Here is a 17,854-nt window from a genome sequence, read left to right as displayed (position 1 = left end):
ATTTTAATTTCCCAATCAGCATTGCAACAAGGAGGAGTAAAGGCAGCAATAAAGTGAGGAGATGAATACAGTCTGAAGTTCAGTGTTGTGCCAGGAAAGGGCATCTTAAAATCTTGATTTACATTCTGCTGCTCAGACTGTTACTGACATGTCAGCAGCGTCTGGCTGCAGCCGGAGTGACTCTGCTTGTCTGTGCGAGCAGAGCTTGCTGCACAAGAGCTGCCTGTTAAAAAGCAGCTACAGCACATCACCCCCCTGCTGCCAAAGGTCACACTTTGAAAAGGACCATGATATACAGAGAAAAAGTCTCAAAACACACCTCCTGAAATGTTGTAGTATTTCTGTAAGACACTTCCTTTAGTAATCAGGCCACTGTCTGTGTCAGGTGTGGAAAAACTAATGGTGCTGAAGCCTGGAAGGGCTTTATTAGGCTGCTTCCCCATCTGTTTGGGTGGGCAGCACTGCTGTGGACTGTCCTTCCCCACCATCACCACCTCCACCAGCCTCCTGCTGGACTCCCCACCCTCACCCCCATGCAGAGTAGTCTGCATCTTGGCATAGAGGATTCTAGAGAAAAGCAGCAGCCCAGGGGTTTGCAGGCCTGGTCCTTCTGCTCTCTGGGCTTCGTTTGCCCCAACTGGGAAAGAAAAATGCCATTTCTAAAGCCTGAGTTATCATTTGAGCAATAAGCCAACGTGACAATGTCTTCCATCATATCCTTGGCTGTAAAATATTATCAAGTCACCAGGCCACCCTTTCTTTTACGTGTGTGCATGCACTCTCAAAGATGTGTGTGCTCCTACAAACATACAGACTCGTTTATATGTGCATGCTTCAACCTCGCTTTTCTGTGGCATCCCACAAATTCGTAAACTGTGGGTAGAGATTGGTGGGCTTGGGGTTTGGCCTTGCTGGAAGAGAAATGCCCTGACCTACTTTCTTCTGCCGAGAATGTAATAAAAGCAAGAGGTTCATGTAATGATGGGATTGATTTTTCTGTCCATATAGGTAAGTAAATTGCTGGCATCACAAGTTATCTGTGGCTAAAAGCTGTGACATTGATCTATTAGACTCTGCCCTATGACCTTCAGTAAATGGCATCTCTGCTTTCATGTCCTCTCTGGGGAAAGGGGACTAATGGTGCCCTCTGGCCTTCAGGAGACCTATTTTTACCTTCTCAGTAAAGAGCTTGGAAATCTCAGGCAGAGGGACCTTACTAATAATATTTATCATGTTCTTATGTAGCATCATCATTAGGCTGGCCTCCATGTGCTCCAGGGCTGAGATTAGGCTGAGGGCTCCCACCAGTGTCCCTCACTCCCCACAGAGGCAGCTCTGCCAGGGATGACTCAACATGAGGCTTAGAGGGAGTGGAAAGGCACCAAACCAAAGCCAAATCCAAACAGCAAACACAGTGGTGCTACTCCATTGCAATTTGCCATAGTAGAAGTTCAGTTAAGCCACTGCCCAAACCCTGTGGATATCAGTGGGGCCCAAGCCAGGCAGCAGCAGCACCAAGGCTGTCTCTTGGCAGTTTTTTCATTCCTGTTCAGTAGCTTGCTTTTAAATGGTTCATAAGCTCCTGGACTCATTAGCTGCTGCAGAAGAGCTAATTGCACACGTGGAGGACAAGCAATGAGTGATGGTAATGAAGCCATGGTTCACACTTAACTGCCCAAGTTCATTCCAGTGAGGTGTACCTCCATACAAAGCGAGGTGTGATCTGTAGAAAGGCAGCATGTATTATTCACATTAAATACCTGCACTGATTTTAGTATGGACCGTTGTGTTTTGTATCAGCAACATCTGTCTGACTTAAGGGCTGTAAATCTCCCGTGTTAGGGAGCTATAATGTGGTCACAGGGCCCATGCAGCAGAGGAGAGTGGTAAGTCTGCTGCTCTACGACCTTTATTGATGTCTCTGCTTACCTTTATATGTGTGCTCCAGTCAGGATGCTCCACATGCTTTTTTATTTTGCTACACTTTGTTTATCACTCTTAGTCTTGAAGGCAGAGGTAAAAAAAATCAGTATTACCTGAAATTTCTTGAAGTATAAAACAGAGTTATACATTTATAGAATATATAACTGGATTTTTAAAATAGCATTTATTTGATTATATGCGGATTATGACTGGATGATCAACAGCTCTCACCTATAGGAGAACAATTTGAGCTTGACTGCTGGGAAATCACTTCCTAGTCCCTGTCATAAGAAATTAAGGACCATTTTAGTAATTTCTAATAAAATATCCTAACAGGGTGCACAAGGAGACATTTTGAAGAAGACCTTCAAGTTGTGCAGGAGGTGGTAGGGAGAGCAGAATGTTCTAAAATAGATAAAGGGCATCTCTGTAACATTCTTTAACTAGAAAGGAGCAGCCTTGCTTCCTTCAAATACAGCAACTTCACCCCTACTCAGTAGTGGAGGAGGTGACACAATGTCACTTTTAGCAGAAGTGTGAGACAGATGTCTGCAGAGGGGGAAGGGAATTCAGTCGTTGGGAGAAGGCTTCATATTTAGGGCTAAATTTAACCAATGTCAAGGAATTGTCCAAGGTGTGCTGGGGTCTGCTAGGTATCTCGAGGTGATTTGGAATGTGCAAAAGTGAAACCAAGGCATCAGGTCTAGCCCAGCTGGAGCTGCATTTGTAGATGCTGGATTGAAGAAATAGCTGCAACTGAGAGGCAAACGTGCCTCCTTCCCTTGCCTGTGTCACTCACCCAGCCCTGACTGGCCATGCTTTGGCATGCTACCACACACTCTGGCTGATTTTTCGTTTCACTGCTGGAGTCAACCACACAGCAAAACTAGGAGAATTAGAATGAAAGACAGTGTTAAAATTGTGGACTGATGGAATTGGCATCTTCTTTTCAAATGAATGAATTGTTACCCAGAAGAAATTTGTATTTAGGTGCTGATTAGTAACGGGCCAAGTGAAGTGAGTCCTTGGCACGAGAGCTACTGGCTCTGCTGACATGGAAGGGAGCTGCCTGCAACCTTGGCTGGGGTGTTTGTGGCTTATATTTCTGCATAAACATATCCAAATAAAGAGGGAAAAAAAAAGCCAGCATTATTGACAAAGCAAAGGCCAGTTCTATTTATATCTGCAGTAAGGCTGCGATAATGAAGACGCTTTAATGTGTCTCAGGGCCTAGATGAAACACTGAAAATGTTGCTTTTAAGAAAAAAATTATAATAATATCCCCTTGAAATCCCAATGAAATGTGTGTGGTGGACTTGTGGAGAGCAATATCAAAGAAATAGGAGTTGCAGAGCATAGGGAGTTACTACAGTTATGGGCTTTGAATTGGCTTAAATCTTTGCTTTTAAGGTTTTTTTTTTCGTAAGGGTCTCTTTAAAAGTAACACTTTATTGACAGGGAGAATGTTTTACTGCCACTGAACTCTAGCAACAGTGCAGATCTGTCAGACCTTGCCTTACTTAGGAGTGTAAATCCTTTCTCTGTGGTTGCTTCTGCTGTCTGGCCCCTTTTATGGGTGTCAGACTCCTAGGGGGGCTGGGAGAGGCAGTGTGAATGTCTGCAGAGGGGGACAGATGGGTAAGAATGTTCTTTCAACACAGAATTTGGAGCTTTATAGTTAGGAAAGACATTTTTCTTTTCTGAAACTCCTTTAGGGGCTTCTGGGATGGTTGGGTTTTGTGGAGGCAATTGGAAAAAAATATTTACTAAAATATTTTTCTGTCATTTCATCCTGTTGCATATTTGAGCAGCTTTAATCAACTGGTTGTTTCATGGCATTGAGCAGGTTTAAAATATGGCTCTAGGAGCAGAAAATGCCCTTGAGCATTGCTGAGCAGGTGTCACTGCTCTTCTGGTGGCACTGTCCCTTTCTCCAAGCAGCCTCATCATAGGTAGTTAATTTCACTTATTAGGAATTTGGGTGAATGGCTGCAAAAATCAGCCCTAACCAAGCAGGACTCAATGGCCAGAGCCCATGACATCCCTGGTCCTCTCTCTCAGGACCTCTGAGATCCTCAGCCAGACTGTGCTCCAAAACCAATACATGCCTGATGCATTTTAGGTTAACCTTTTCCAGTCAACACGTTTTGTTTCTAGCTTGAATTTTTGTCTACTTCTACCAGATCAGATTGCTATTCTTATTTAGTTAATTTGATGATAACAAGATATTATGAAAATCCCACTTGGCAGAAGAAGAGGTGGAGAATGACCATATAAAAATGGGAACTGATTTTTAACTACATCATCCAGAAGAGTTAAATGAAGACAACAGACTATAAAGCTTAGGCTATTTGTTGAAGTTGAAAAGAGATCAGGTTTTCAGTTGTAGAATTTGGTTTTCTGAAGCATGAATGATGATTTTCACCCTTTGCCCTTGGAGCAGGGAACATGCTTTGTGGACCATGTGCAGCCCTGTGCGTGCTGTTGGCACTCAGCAGATAACTGGTATTATTAACAATGCACAGATGTACTGGCCATTGCTTTCAGGTAGTCAGGCCAGAGTATGAAAGAACTTATGACAGACAGGTATTCACATGTGAGTTAAAAGATTGAAAGGAAAAGAAATTCTGGTTTATCTGGGTAATTAAAGGCACACTCTGCGGAGGAAAACAAGCAAAAGCATACGTAGTGCATACACAATTTGGAAGGCACATGAGATCAGCTTGCTGAGAGGTGTAAAGAGTAAAGATGGTTTTCTACCTTCCTTTTGTCCCTTGGGTGCCTGTTTGCAAATATAAATGGCCAGGTGTGTTTGTATTATTTATGTTAAAAGAAAATGAAGGTTGTAAGGCAGAGAACCTTGAAACTAAGACACGCCAGGATTGCCACTGCTCCTGCAGTCTCTGTGTTGGCCATCCAGGCTGTTCTATGTTCCCGTTGTGCCCAAGAGAGCTGCACAAGAAGGGCTGGCAGGCTGGCCAGGGTCAGTGCCTGGGACACTGCCTGCACTGCCACCTGCATAGGTACAGAGCTGTCACCTGCTCTGCTGCCCACAGGGCACAGGGAGACACCACTTCTGGTATCCCTGGAATCCCCACAGCCCCTCTGGCAGGTTCCTGGGAGCCATGCAGTGCCCTGGGCAGCTCCCAGCAGGGCAGGAGATGAGGAAATGCCCACATCCATTAAGTGGGATGTTGGAAAAGCAGGAGCACCAAGTCAGTGTGCTTGCAGAGGGCACCTTGAGCAGGCAGTGATTATCAGGGTGTGGCTGTCAGGGTGTTCTGGCTGCCAGCGCATGGGAGCCTGGCCCTGAGCCCCAGTGAGATTCCCTCCTTGGGCAGGATCCATGGTCCTGCAGTCAGCTGAGGCTTAGCACTCCCTGCAGGGGCTGAGCTATCACATTCAACTCTCAAATTCAGAGCCACCATCCTCATCTCAGGCTATTCAGTGTTTGCTGTTGCAGGGAAGGTCAGGAAAATCCAGATTTCTTCTTTCAGCTGGGTAAGGACCATTTCAGACCCCAGTTACATCCCTCTTTGTCGTGATGCTGGGCAAACACAGCTGTACAGCCCCTCTTTAGTTAAGAGATGCTCTCTCTGACTTGTTTTTCACCCAGCCACCACCCAGCCAGCCCCTCTTGATTGTTGTCTCTCTGATTTCCTGTTGTCAGATGGGCTGATTTTAATTGGTTTGCATTTTCAGTTGTTTTTCAGTTCATCAGGAAGGATAAAATAAAATGCTGCCCTCCGTGCTCCTCTCTATCCACTGTAGCAGCACCAGCTGAGCAAGTTAATCTGAGGAGCAGTGCAGGCAGGGCTTACTCCCTGTGAAGTGTTTGGAGGCTGGTTGTTAAGCATTACATTATTCAAAATGCATTAAATTGTCCTGGATGAGGAGGAAGCATGTCTTGATCATCAAGCTGATGGACATTAGCAGTCTTCCACCACAAGGTTGCTAAATTTGAACTAGATTTAGCTACTGCCTCCTTCATTCCTATTCTGCAGGGAAAGCTGTGGACAGGGAACTGGCAAGGAATATGAGGCATAAATTCAAGGTACCCACAACTTGGACTGAAAGCCTTATATAAATCTTTGGGATTTCTAGACTTTGGAGAAATGCAGTTTGTATTACTGCTTTCTGTTGACCAAGCAGGAAAGTTTAACTGGTAGTCCAGGATACAAATTCTTGACAGTCTGGAGGTGGCTTTGAGATCTGAGGGTGGCTTAAATGTTACTGGTGGGGAAGAGTGAGAAGGGGAAGTAACACATTCCTCAACATTTCAAGGTTTACAAAGCTTGTATGCTGAGCTAGAGGCTGTTAGGTTTTGCTCAGTCTCAGAACAGGCAAATCAGGAAAATATAGATGGGTGACAGGCAGTTAACCAGTGATTTTTTTCAGCTTATTGCTAATATTTGTATTTGCTGTCTTTTAGGAAAATGGGAAAACAAATTTTGAATATTTGACTATTGATTCATAAAACATTTTGTAATTACTGTTTATATCCCTTGTTTGAGCATCTCTGTTGGCAACCATAGAATGTCATGGTCTCCTATATCAGAGACCTGCCATTGCCACTGTGAAAAGCACACTCCTGCCTTGCTGAAAACTTGTAATAGGCAACTGCCAGCCCTTCCTAGCTGCAATTAGTGTAAAAAAAAAAAACAATGCTGAAGATTTGTGTGAAGAGGGAGAGGCTCCTTTGGCATCTGTTGGCCAAGATGGATGAGCTGGGATTTCTCATCCTCCCTCTGGTTCAGTAGCAGAGTTGCACTCCGGCAGATAAACCCAGCACAGAACAGGAGCTGAGGCTGGGATAGGCACACACCGTTGCTCATTCTGAGGCTGCCAGTTACTCAGCAGTCAGTAAATAAATGTCTGAGATTTGCTTTTCCCTCCCCAAACATTTTGTCTTTTGGTCTTTGTTCAGGGAGCAATGTGTCTCTCTCCAAGCTACCTTGACTTCTTTGATCTGTTAGCCCTGATCAGCTACAGGGTGTCATTATACCTCCAAGCCAGCTAAGCCCAAGGAGCTCAGTCTTGCCAACATGACTCTTCATTTCCCTCCTTTCATCTCTCCCAGAGGTCAAAAATAGCTGTCTATGAGAAAATGTGGTCGTACATGAAGTCGGCAGAGCCATCGGTGTTCACCAAGACGACGGCGGACGGGGTGGCCAGGGTGAGGAAGTCCAAGGGCAAGTTTGCCTTCCTGCTGGAGTCCACGATGAACGAGTACATCGAGCAGCGCAAGCCCTGCGACACCATGAAAGTTGGAGGCAACCTGGATTCCAAGGGCTATGGTGTAGCAACCCCCAAAGGCTCAGCATTAAGGTGGGTGGAATAATATAACAATATCCATGTTGTTATAGTATTCCACCTACCCTGATGTATTGTGTTGTCATTTTCTTTCTTGTGGATTTTGAGGTAACTTAAAAGTTTAAAATCTTCAATATTCCATGGAGTTAAATAAGACGGTAAATTATGGTTTCATTTATTTAATGCATCCATTTTTTGTGTTCTCTTCGTGTTGTCCTCTCTGATTGTTTGTTGCTGTTTTAATTTTACAGTTCAATGGCTTTTTCAATTTAAATGGTAAAAGCCAAGTTAACCTGCCATATGTGACGAATGTTAACTGCATGATGTGGTGTTGTTACTTTTTTTCTCAAAGACGATTTCCCCATCCCGCACACTTCAGTTTTGAGCAAATGTTATCCTCCATGCCACCTTCCAATATTTAACCCTGTATTTGCTGTACAGACATTTTGATAGCTCCACGTTCTGTGAAATTTTAGCCAATTTGTCCTCTTGTGCTCCTTTTTTTATACGTTACGATTATCCTAAGCATTTGTGCATTTTTTCTTACAAGTTATGTTTTATCGTTTCAAGAAATGCTGTTAACCTGGCAGTATTAAAACTGAATGAGCAAGGCCTCTTGGACAAATTGAAAAACAAATGGTGGTACGACAAAGGAGAGTGCGGCAGCGGGGGAGGTGACTCCAAGGTCAGCCTCAATGTCACCACAATCGGGTACCTTAGCAAAGAGTAATCGGCAAGGCTGTTATTTTGCTTCTCAAGAAAAAAAACTCAAAAAGAAAGCAGATGAAAATTATTTCACTAATTCTGGTGGGGAAAAATACATCTGATTTCTTGTTCAGTAGCTCTTTCAAAGAAACAGTCTTATTTAATATCATCAGCGGGTTTGTTCGAGCTTGGAAACCTTATTTAACTAACAGATAGAAAGCCTAGTGTTGGTGAGACCTATGCAAAGTAAGTCAGTGAGGTAATTGTACAAGAAACTGGTGATCACCTCTGGTCACTGTCCCAACCCTTGAGAGCAAGGGTTTATGAGACTTTTTTTTTGCCAGGACCAGCTGTGCCAGCACAGACCTGGGTGAAAGAGCTCCTCTTTCCTTTGGCCTTTTGGGAAGGTTTTGGAAGTGTTGCCTGGAGCATTCAGATGTCACCTTTTGTACAGCAGTGATCAGTCTTCTGCACACTCCTGTGCAGGAGCCCTGAGTCTGTGTTTGGCATGCCTTTGATACCCATGTGGACTCAAATCTAGCTCCAGTGGCAGCTGTGGCAGCCTTATCACTGCCTTCTGCTGAGCTGAGGCTTCCCCCAGCCTTCCAGGCAGCCTGTACTGCACCTTCACCAAGGTGCAGTACAGGCTTACTTACTTACTTACTTACTTCACTGAGCTCATGTATTGCAAATGTTAACGAGTCTGCTTTCCTCCTGCCAGCTTTGCCCTGTAGGACTGGCAATCCTTTTCTGCAGTCTTTAACCCAGTGAGGATAAGCTATAGCTAGAGTTGGCTGGGTGTTGTTGGTCACTGTGGGTGCAGGAATTACCAAGAAAATTAATTTAAATGACATTGTTATACTGAAAAGTACTGAAATTCATTTTTATAGTGACACTTTCCTACATCTAGTAAAACTAGATCTTTAGGGAGCAATAACTCCTAATCTCTCCAATAAAAATGCTTCAGATTTGGTCCAAAATCAATAATAACAGTAAACTGCAGTTTCGGACAATTACTGCAAATTACTGCTACAATCTATTCATAAGAGTTGCATACAGTTTGCTATATAGGAAATTGCACAGCTCGTCATGTCTACCGCTAGCAAAAGCCACTGTGTAATATTAAAGGAAGGAAAAGCTCTTGAATTTGGATTGATTCAGTAGCTGGAGGTCTGCAGTGCTCAGCAGCAGCCTGGAGATGAGCACAAGTTTTTTTATGCTTTTTAGCTCTGCTGCTCATCCTTCACAAAACATTTTTATATGTCATATTTGCCAGTATATTAAATGTTTAATATCCTCCTGGGATCCAGCAACTCATTGTCTAATGCTGCCTCCCTGAAAAAAAACTCTTCATACAGACCAGCTTCAGTGAACTTCATTGCTTCAAGTTCATTGAATTAAACCCAGCCAATAACACTTACAGCCCTAAGGAAACTAAAGAGGGCTTTTTAAATGGTCACAATTAAGGCAGGGCCATCCTTCTATTTTTGCTTGTGCTGGAAGATGTTTTACAAAGAACAATGCTATTTGGCAGGCCCTTGGCCTGGTCAGGCAACGCTGAGGGAGTGGAATCTGGGGTAACATGAGTTGGTACCCAGAGAAGAGGCAAGGGGAGCAAATGCAATAATGTGTTTTGCTGGTTTAGTCCCAAGTGATGTCTGTCTGCAGTTTGTTGTAGCACACTATGGTGAAGGACTTTGAGCTATAGGTGAGGGGTTTGAGCTATAGTCACCAGCTCTTGGGGCACAGCTCAGCTGGCAGAAGTCCCCAGAGAGGAGAACATGGGATGTAGAAGACCTCCCGCAGAAGACAAAGCTAAGGGAGGTGGGGAAGGGGTTAGTCGCTGTTTCTAGAGGTGTGGTAAATCAAAGGGCTTTTTTGTCACAAAGTTTCTCTTCCTTTGAGGTAGTTCTGTAGGCCCTGAGCCCTGCAGACTGCAGTGTGGCTCCGTGGCAGCAGACAGGCAGAGCCTTCGCAGCACATCCCCATCACTGGCCAGGCCCTGCCCCAGCCCAGCAGGAGCCCCACTGTCCTCTCAGGAAAGATGAGTTCTGGTGCTGCCCCCTGTGCACTGCAGCTCCAAGAGTCTTGCTGGCCTCTCTCTCCTCACTGTCCTCCCACCAGAAGTTGCCCCCATCATCTCATCCCATCTCTCCAGTTAATTGTTTATATGAGCACGGCTTCATTTGTAGGTCATTCAGAGGACTCACTGCAAACTGTTATTTTTTTCCCTTTTACCTTAAAGGAGGTGGCAGCTGGGGGAATGAGGATGGGGTGGTGAAGGTGCCTGAGGTGCACATACAGACCTTGCCCTCCATCTCAACCATTGCTCACTCGGGGCAGCTCTCTCTACTGGCTGAGCTGACAGACTCCTCTCTCAGCTTCCCCAGTAGAGACCCGGGCTTGGGAAATCGCTGCCCCCAGTTGGCAATCTATCACTTCTTGCCTCCTGGCAGTGGGTTGTGCAATGGGTTGTGTGTAGATGTGAGTCATGGCAGACTGCTGGTGCCGGTTTCTTAAGCTGAGTTCCTCTGTGACTGATACTTTAGCTCTTGCTGAAGGCCAGAGGTGAGTATGAGCCTGTTTGCTTGTGCCAGTGCCATCGCTGTACTGCAAAGGACCCGGCCGCCCTCCCTGCTCGTGTCCCTGCGCTCTGGCGTGCGGTGTGCCCGTGCTCCGAGAGGAATCCTTCTGAGTTGTGAGTCCGTCTCATTACCGTATCTCACCGCCCCTGGAAAATTAAACAGTGACTTCCATTTTCACAAGGATTTTTGGGTCTTGCAGTGGGAAAAACGAAATGTATTCAATTGGCTTTCTGCAGACTTTGAATCTCTTGGTTTACAGAGTGCAAGGTTAGGCCTGTGGGCATTCCATGCTCCTGGGGTTCACTTGTAATTCAAGACTTAAGAGATTGTGCCATTTTAATGAGTTTATTTTAAAGGCCTCAGCTGATATGTGTCTTGTTTTCAGTGCTAGCAGTCTGTGCCAGTGCTGGTGTGTGCAGAGGATGCCAGTGTTGGTACTGCCCTGGCAAAGGCAATGACCCAATTTCAGTAGTGGTCCTTATTTAACAAGTCTGAAGGGGAATATGCTCCATCCGTACATAATTTCGCTGGGATGCATGTCAATACATGTGGGCTGACTTGGCTGACGCAGACGTTCTGGTACGTGCATCAAAACTCATTCACTTAGCTCTCCTAAATGAGCTTGAATTTAGTTTCATGGCAAAATTATCCTCTCTTCAAATGCTCTTATACATGCAAACTGAAAGTTCTCAATCATGAGAGAATACAAAATAGCAGTTGTAAAAAAAACATATTCCAGGAAATATGTTGCAGTGTATTACAAGTTTGGAAACTAATTATTTTGTTTATTATACAGTCCTATAATCTTGGAGCTGAGTTATGGCTGAATAGGGATTTAACAAGAATTAGACAAAAGGGGATGCAGATGGCGGTCACAGCCTGAGTGACTTAAGTGAAACTAATTATTCAGTTGCATAGGAGCAATTTCCTGCTAAGATAAATTTCCATAGTTCTGCTGTTGATAAATTTCTTGTATTCTTATACCTTCATGGTAACATTTAATGACAACCAATGTGGAAGGAGAATGTTTGAATGCAGCTTCTCATCAACTTTACCTGCCAAGATTCCCTGCTAATTATTTGACTTAATTTCTTTAATATATTCTTTTTTAGGCTGATACCTCTTTTGGACTACACCAGAGAAATGGCATGCAATGTAAATTATTTCATTTTCCAATTGTTTCTTTTTAATCAGAGAATTACTTTTCCAGTTTGCTAGTTGAGTTCTGCCCTCAGAGCTGTGCTCCATACAATATTCCATTCCCAAGACCTTCAGAGCTGTGAGTGTGGTCATTAGCAGATGGGATCTGTTCCCCCGTGTCTGTGTGCTGTTTTGGTTTGATACATTTTCAGCACAGCCGTTAGCATTTGCAGCATAATTTTTTTAAGTGGCATATTTTTAGAAGAAATCTGTTATGCTTTATTTTAGATGATACCTGATGCCTAAAGAGCACCATTGCCAAACACGTCGTGCATAAAAGAGGACATTTGGGGAAATGGCTATCTTAAAAAGATGCAGCACGATTTATTTGAGCCATTTGTTTGAAATTATGTTCATCAGCATGAATTTCCTTGTCATCCATACTATAGGCCTGCGTTATGAGCTGGAAAAAGATAAAATGGCTGATCAGAGCCAGTGACAGTAACACAGAGCTAATCCATGCTCAGAGCTGGGAAAGTAATATGAAATTACTGTATTGTGCAAATTAGTGACAAAGCAAAATAATGCTTTAAGAGGAAGACACCAGAATATTGGTTTAATTGACAGCTATTACTTTATAGCATATTAAGAAATAATACTGTGTATGTTTTGTGGCAGTGATGAAGTCTTAATGCTCTAGGAGTTCATTGGAGCATCTCAGAGCACTGCCAAGAAGGGCAGAGAGCCTGCTCTGGTTTGCAGAAACAGCAGTGCTGTTGTGCAGATTGTTGGGGGTGTTTTCCTGGAAATGGACCTGGAAGAAGCAGCACAATAATTTGGGAAGAGTAGGTTGCCTATGCTGGGAAGGAGTTGGTGGAGTCAGAACCACTGGTGTCCAAGAATGTAGAACTGTTTAGTTTTGCCAGTATAACCTTTAGCATCGTGGAGACTGGCTTTGCTGCCTTGCCAAAGCCAACTCAGACCTGAGTGTGCAAGGAGACCTGTTTGTGCATTAATTGTGGCAGGCCTGGGGCTCCTGCCTGGATGCTATGTCCTGCCTTTATGGCCACAAGAAATCTTAAAGACTTGTTAATTATGCGCTCCTTTTGATAGGTGGTGCTTAACAGTTAATTTCCATAGATTGCTTACATGAGTCATTTCTCCTGCACTGTAAGTATCACTATGGGAAAAGTCAAAGCAGAAGGCTCTGTGGTACTGGAAAAGGAAAAAAGGAAAACCAGCAGCTGGAGGTGGAGCTCCCAGCAGCAGGAGCAGGGCCCTTCCTTTGTATGTCTCCCTGGGGGTCTGGGCTTGGTTGTTTCTCTTTAATACTAGCTGCTGTCATTTAACATACAAAGGGAAAAGTAAATGCCTTTCTTCTTCTTCAAAGTGACTCTAACGTTTCAGCATTCTGCTCACGTGGACACAGGCACTGGTGCTGCTCTGTGGATTTCTCTGTGCTGCTGGCACTGTAACCATGGACTGAGTGCTTCTAGCTTTTGTACACAACATAGCTGTTCCTCGAATGTCTTGTGGACTAGCCTTGGGACTAAGCAGCACCCACCTGCAGCCTGCTGAGGAGCCAAGAGCAGGAGTCACAGAAGAAGCCCTTTCAAGAGGAAAATAAAGATGGGGGGAAATGGATGTGCCTAGAGACAAGAGAAAGAGAAGGTGAGGGGATAGCCAGCATGCAAGGTAAGTTGAGTCTCTTGCTCGTACCATCCAGGTTAGAAAGGACCCAAGCAGTGGCAGGAAAGCTCCATGCTGCTCTCTCAGATTTGTAGGTTTGAGCACAATGTTGGGCACCTGCCCTCCTTTGCTCTTCTTCCACCCTCTCACCACATCCATGCCTCAAGTGTTGGGCACTGCTGTGAATGAGCTGCAGTGACTTGTTATGGCTTGTATTTCCTAATCCAATCAGCCTGTATTATTGCATTAGCACTTGGCACTTCTCTTAAATTATGATCCTGTTAGTACAGAGTTTAATTTGTTTGAGCTACATTTGTGAAACGTGTAAATATTCTTTCATAGAGACACTGCTGCTGCCAAACACAGACTGCAGACTCTGCAGAGAGCAGAAGAACTTGCAGCCTCACCTGGTAACACATCTGGCTCTGTAGAGGTGTGCCCAGAGTGTTTATAGATGATGCAATGACATCATGCACTCAAACACCCTAATTTAAAATGTATACCTGGTGACCAAAGGAAAAACACTTCACATTCCACAAGGATAAACTGGATGCTCCAACCTGTAATGGCAGGTTTCTCCTGCCCAATAATGGAGACTATAACAAAGTTCTGTTATGGACAAGTATTGCAGCTACTGAGTGCTCAGCAGGAGCTAAATCCATCCCCTGGCAGCCAGGGAGCTGCAGCCCCAGGATACTCCTCACCATCACTCAGGGCCACAGGGTCTTGAGCAAAGGGAACTGCTGCTGGCTCTGCTGTTGAGGAAAAACATCCTCTGCCAGGGGATTTATTGCTCTGTCTCCAAGTACTACCCCAGCCATCAACATGCAGCATATTTCTTAGGTGGCTGGGGGATATATAGGGCTTGAGGTACTGAGTTTTAAATTTTCTAATTGTGCAAGCTCTTTGTCTTTCCCAGCTAGATGGCTTTCCCTTTTATCCCTTCCTCTGCCCACCCATAAAGCATTTCAATCCCTCAAGTGTTGACTCTTGGAAATGTGCAACTGCTGGTAATACAGGGCAGGGAAAAAGTGGTGTGGGTCTGAAATGGTAGCAAAGAGCAACTAAGGGGGCTCATTATTTAAAAAAGAAATGCCCAGTGCTTTTTGCATTTTTTCATGGAATATTGAATGTTCAGTGTGGAGTACCAAAGATCACTTTTTGAGACAGAAGGTAGGAAGTAGTGATTGACGAGAAGGAAAAGGAATTGACCATGTGGGTTTTTGCCTGTATTTTCAGGGCTCTTCACTCCTGCTTGAGGTACCAGGCAACTGTAGTCTTTAAACAAACGTAGTGGGTTTGGATAAGGAGCCCATTTCCAAGCAAAGTCTTCCCCATCCCTCAGTGTGGGTGTGTCACAAAACATGAAGCCATGGCACAGAGACATTGCTAAATTGGTAAATTGCAACAGGCAGCTGCATGATCTGATCTGAGCAAGGGCAGAGCCCTTGGATGATGCACTCACCCGCAGGTTTTGTATCTGTTCAGAAGTTATTTCAGTAACAAGATCTGACAAAAAGTCCATTCAATAGTTACAGATCAGGCTGGGATTTATACAGCTTGGGGGAATAAAGTGCCTTATTTGATTTAGATGGGTCTTTAACCTCGAGCGATGCCCTCTAGAGAGTAGTGCTGGACTTGGTGAATCTTCCTAGATTGTTTCTATCTTTATATTTTAATGATACCAAGATGGTTGTTAGTGATATTTTTTATGGTATCCTGTCAAATTAAACAGAGAGCCTGGACTTGATTTCTGCCTTTGTCAGTCCCTGTGCAGGCAGGCTCAGGGATGCAGCAGTGGCCACTTGCCTTCTGGCCCACTCAGCTCCAGTCAGCAGCACTGGAGGCTGCATTTAGCATCACCTCCTCTCCTCCTGCAGCAGGGCAGGGAAGGCAGGGGGTTCTGTGGGGTGTGTGGGAGTGAGGGATTTCTGTGCTTGGCTGGAAGCACTGCCAGGCAGTGGTGCCATTGTTCAGGGTCACACTGAGGGTGGCTCAGTTGATCAAGCAGGGTGCTGAAAAGACCAAGATTGTGGGTTCAATCCCTGTATGGATTTTTCATTTAAGAGCTGGACTCACTGGTCCTTGTGGGTCCCTTCCAGCTCAGAATGTTTTGTTATTCTCTAATCTCTGTGCTCTTCAGGTATTTGCCTCTCGGAGCATGGTAAATGTGGCGTGTCCCACATGTCACAGCAAGCTGCCCTCTGTGCTTTCCCTGAAGTTAGGGGGATTAGCCAGTGACACCAGCAGGAACAATTAATTCAGCATTTTCAGTAGTTTTGTCCAAGAGGATTTTAGGAAGCATTTTGGATTTAGAAAATGCTTACTTGTTTGCACCTTATTCTTCTTGCCTTTCTCTGATGCTGTGAGGTGGATTTTAGAAACCCAAGTGTTTAACATCTGAACTCTTTGATGTTATAATGGTTTTGGTTGGGTTGTGCTGATGTCGGCAATCCCAGGGATGTTCATAGGGAACAGCTCTGGTCATAAGGAACAAAGGAAGACATTTCTTGCTGTAAAAGTGAGAGTGCTCCAAATATGTCAGATTCCTAAACTAAAAGGATTAGGCAAAACCAACAGGGATTATTTAATTATAAAACAAGTTTATTATTATTTAATGATAAACAAGTGAAAAAACACTATAATGTACTAACCAAGACCTGGTACCACCATGGACTCTCAGCTCCTTCACATCACTGAGATTTGGACAGGAGGGTTATGAGCCCTTTGCAGAGGCTGAGCCCTTGGTCTGACCGTGGGGCTTGGCCAGGTGAGAACTCTGATGCAGAGGGAGGATGTCACCTTTCATTAGGAAGGACAGATTTGGACTCTTAGGAGGGACAGATTTGCCAGAAGCCTCCTGTGGCTTTATGTTGCTCTGATGCCACAAATCAGCAATAAATCTGGCCTAGCCAGATACTAGACCAGATTTACAGCTGTTCTATGCCATGCAGTGTGACACAGCCAGAGCCCAGGGCTGCCTTTGGCACTGTGATTTCTCCTTCTCCTGGCACCCAAAGGGCCAGTACCAGTACGGGGAATCACAAACAGCTTTGCTGTAAGTGCAGCATCCCAAGGGATGTGTGCCTGCATTTCCATGACACTTCTCCAACCAGAGGATTTGGTTGTCTGCTGTTGTGCTGCTGGGAAAAATGAATGAGGGCATGTTGGCAATACACAGGATTGTGCATTGTGGTAGCTGCAGTGTTAAATACACAGGGAGGTCTGTTAGCCAAGGACAGTTCTGGTGACCATATTTGCTGTATGTTTGGAGCCAGCATCCATCTGCTTTTGTCAGAAGGATCCCCACTGCCACTGGCCTTAAATTGCTTAGCTTCACCTCTAAATGAACTCTGTATTGCTGGGTGAGATGGCACATGTCCCTCCACAGTGCTGCTGGGGACATGGATGTCCTGGCCAAGTAGCCTGCAGAAGCCTGTGGAGCTCTCCCGTGCAGGGGCCACTCCTGAGCAGTGAAGCTGCAGTGGTTGGAGGTCTTGCTCAGTGTTTGACGTCTCCTGAGCCAGCCAGGCATCCCTCCCTGGCTGAAGTGCTGATCAGCTCTGCTGCACCTTGTGCTCTGCTATGCTGAGCCACAGCCCCAGGCACACAAGAAGAGAGGATGTGTTCAAGACCAGAGCTCTGGATGCTGAATGTTATTCTGGCCTTCCTTCAAGTTCATGGGTGATTTCTTTACCTTCTACCCCTAAAAAAGCTATATTTGGAGACTCTCGAGATGCTGCAAGCAACACTGTTGTGAAAATGCCACACTGTGCTCCTGATACTCTACAGAAAATCAGGAGCCAGCTGATGGTGAGTGAAGGAACACTTGCGGCTGTAAAACCCAGGTAGTGAGAGGCAGCCCATGCACTGCCCTCCCCATCCTGTGCTACCCCGAGGAAGCCCTTTAATTGGTGCTTTGAAGAGCCTTGCTTGTTGCACCTTTACTTTGCAGCTTGCTTTTCTGAAAGATTGCATCTAAAAATTGTAAATGAATTCTGAGCAATTGTTTGTCTGGTTTGAAAGGAGCAGTGTGCCGTCTGCCGAGTTCGTTCACTCTCCTTGGCAGTGATTGGGTTTGGGTATAACATTTATATTACATCCATTAGAGCATGGAATGGGATGTGAATTATCCAAAGCTGTTCCAATCATCACTTAAATCTTTTCTAGATTGCAAGTAATAAACATAACTACAGTGTTGCTGAGACTTCATGCCACTCAAACACCAGTTAGACAGAGCTGAAAAATTCTGCAGATTATTGGGTGAGTTGTTCAAGTCCTAAAGTGACTTCTGTTCCCAGTTCTCACCTCTAGTGGTCATTGACTCCTTGTATCACCTGCTGCAACTTTGAGGACCAACCCAAACACTGGCAGCAAAGGCACTGGCATCTTTCCTGGAAAATGGCCCTTTCCTGGCAAGAGCGCAATGTTCTTTTCATAAATTAGCAGTGCTTTTCCAAGAAACTGCTCAGATTCTTCACTGCAGTCCAAGTTCCTTC

At 44.8% G+C, this 17,854-nt stretch overlaps 1 protein-coding gene across 3 annotated transcripts in view; it reads left to right on the top strand.

Moving 5' to 3' along the window:
• GRIA3 (glutamate ionotropic receptor AMPA type subunit 3) overlaps positions 1-17,854 on the top strand; it is a 144,310-nt gene that overhangs the window by 116,381 nt on the left and 10,075 nt on the right. For 2 of the 3 annotated variants that reach the window (XR_012582546.1, XM_005484445.3), the window contains exons 13-14: positions 7,004-7,251; positions 7,807-7,921. Coding sequence is in view for 2 of the 3 variants with exons in the window: in XM_005484445.3 (XP_005484502.1) it covers positions 7,004-7,251; positions 7,807-7,921 (363 nt within the window). In the remaining variant the exon portion in view is untranslated. The remainder of the gene's footprint in view (positions 1-7,003; positions 7,252-7,806; positions 7,922-17,854) is intronic. The other variant, XM_005484446.3, reaches the window with a different exon arrangement.

The sequence above is a fragment of the Zonotrichia albicollis genome, chromosome 14 (genome assembly GCF_047830755.1).
Source record: "Zonotrichia albicollis isolate bZonAlb1 chromosome 14, bZonAlb1.hap1, whole genome shotgun sequence".
NCBI classification, from domain to species: domain Eukaryota; kingdom Metazoa; phylum Chordata; class Aves; order Passeriformes; family Passerellidae; genus Zonotrichia; species Zonotrichia albicollis.
The sequence above is the reverse complement of the archived record's forward strand: the minus strand, read 5'-3'. Positions and strand labels throughout refer to the sequence as shown.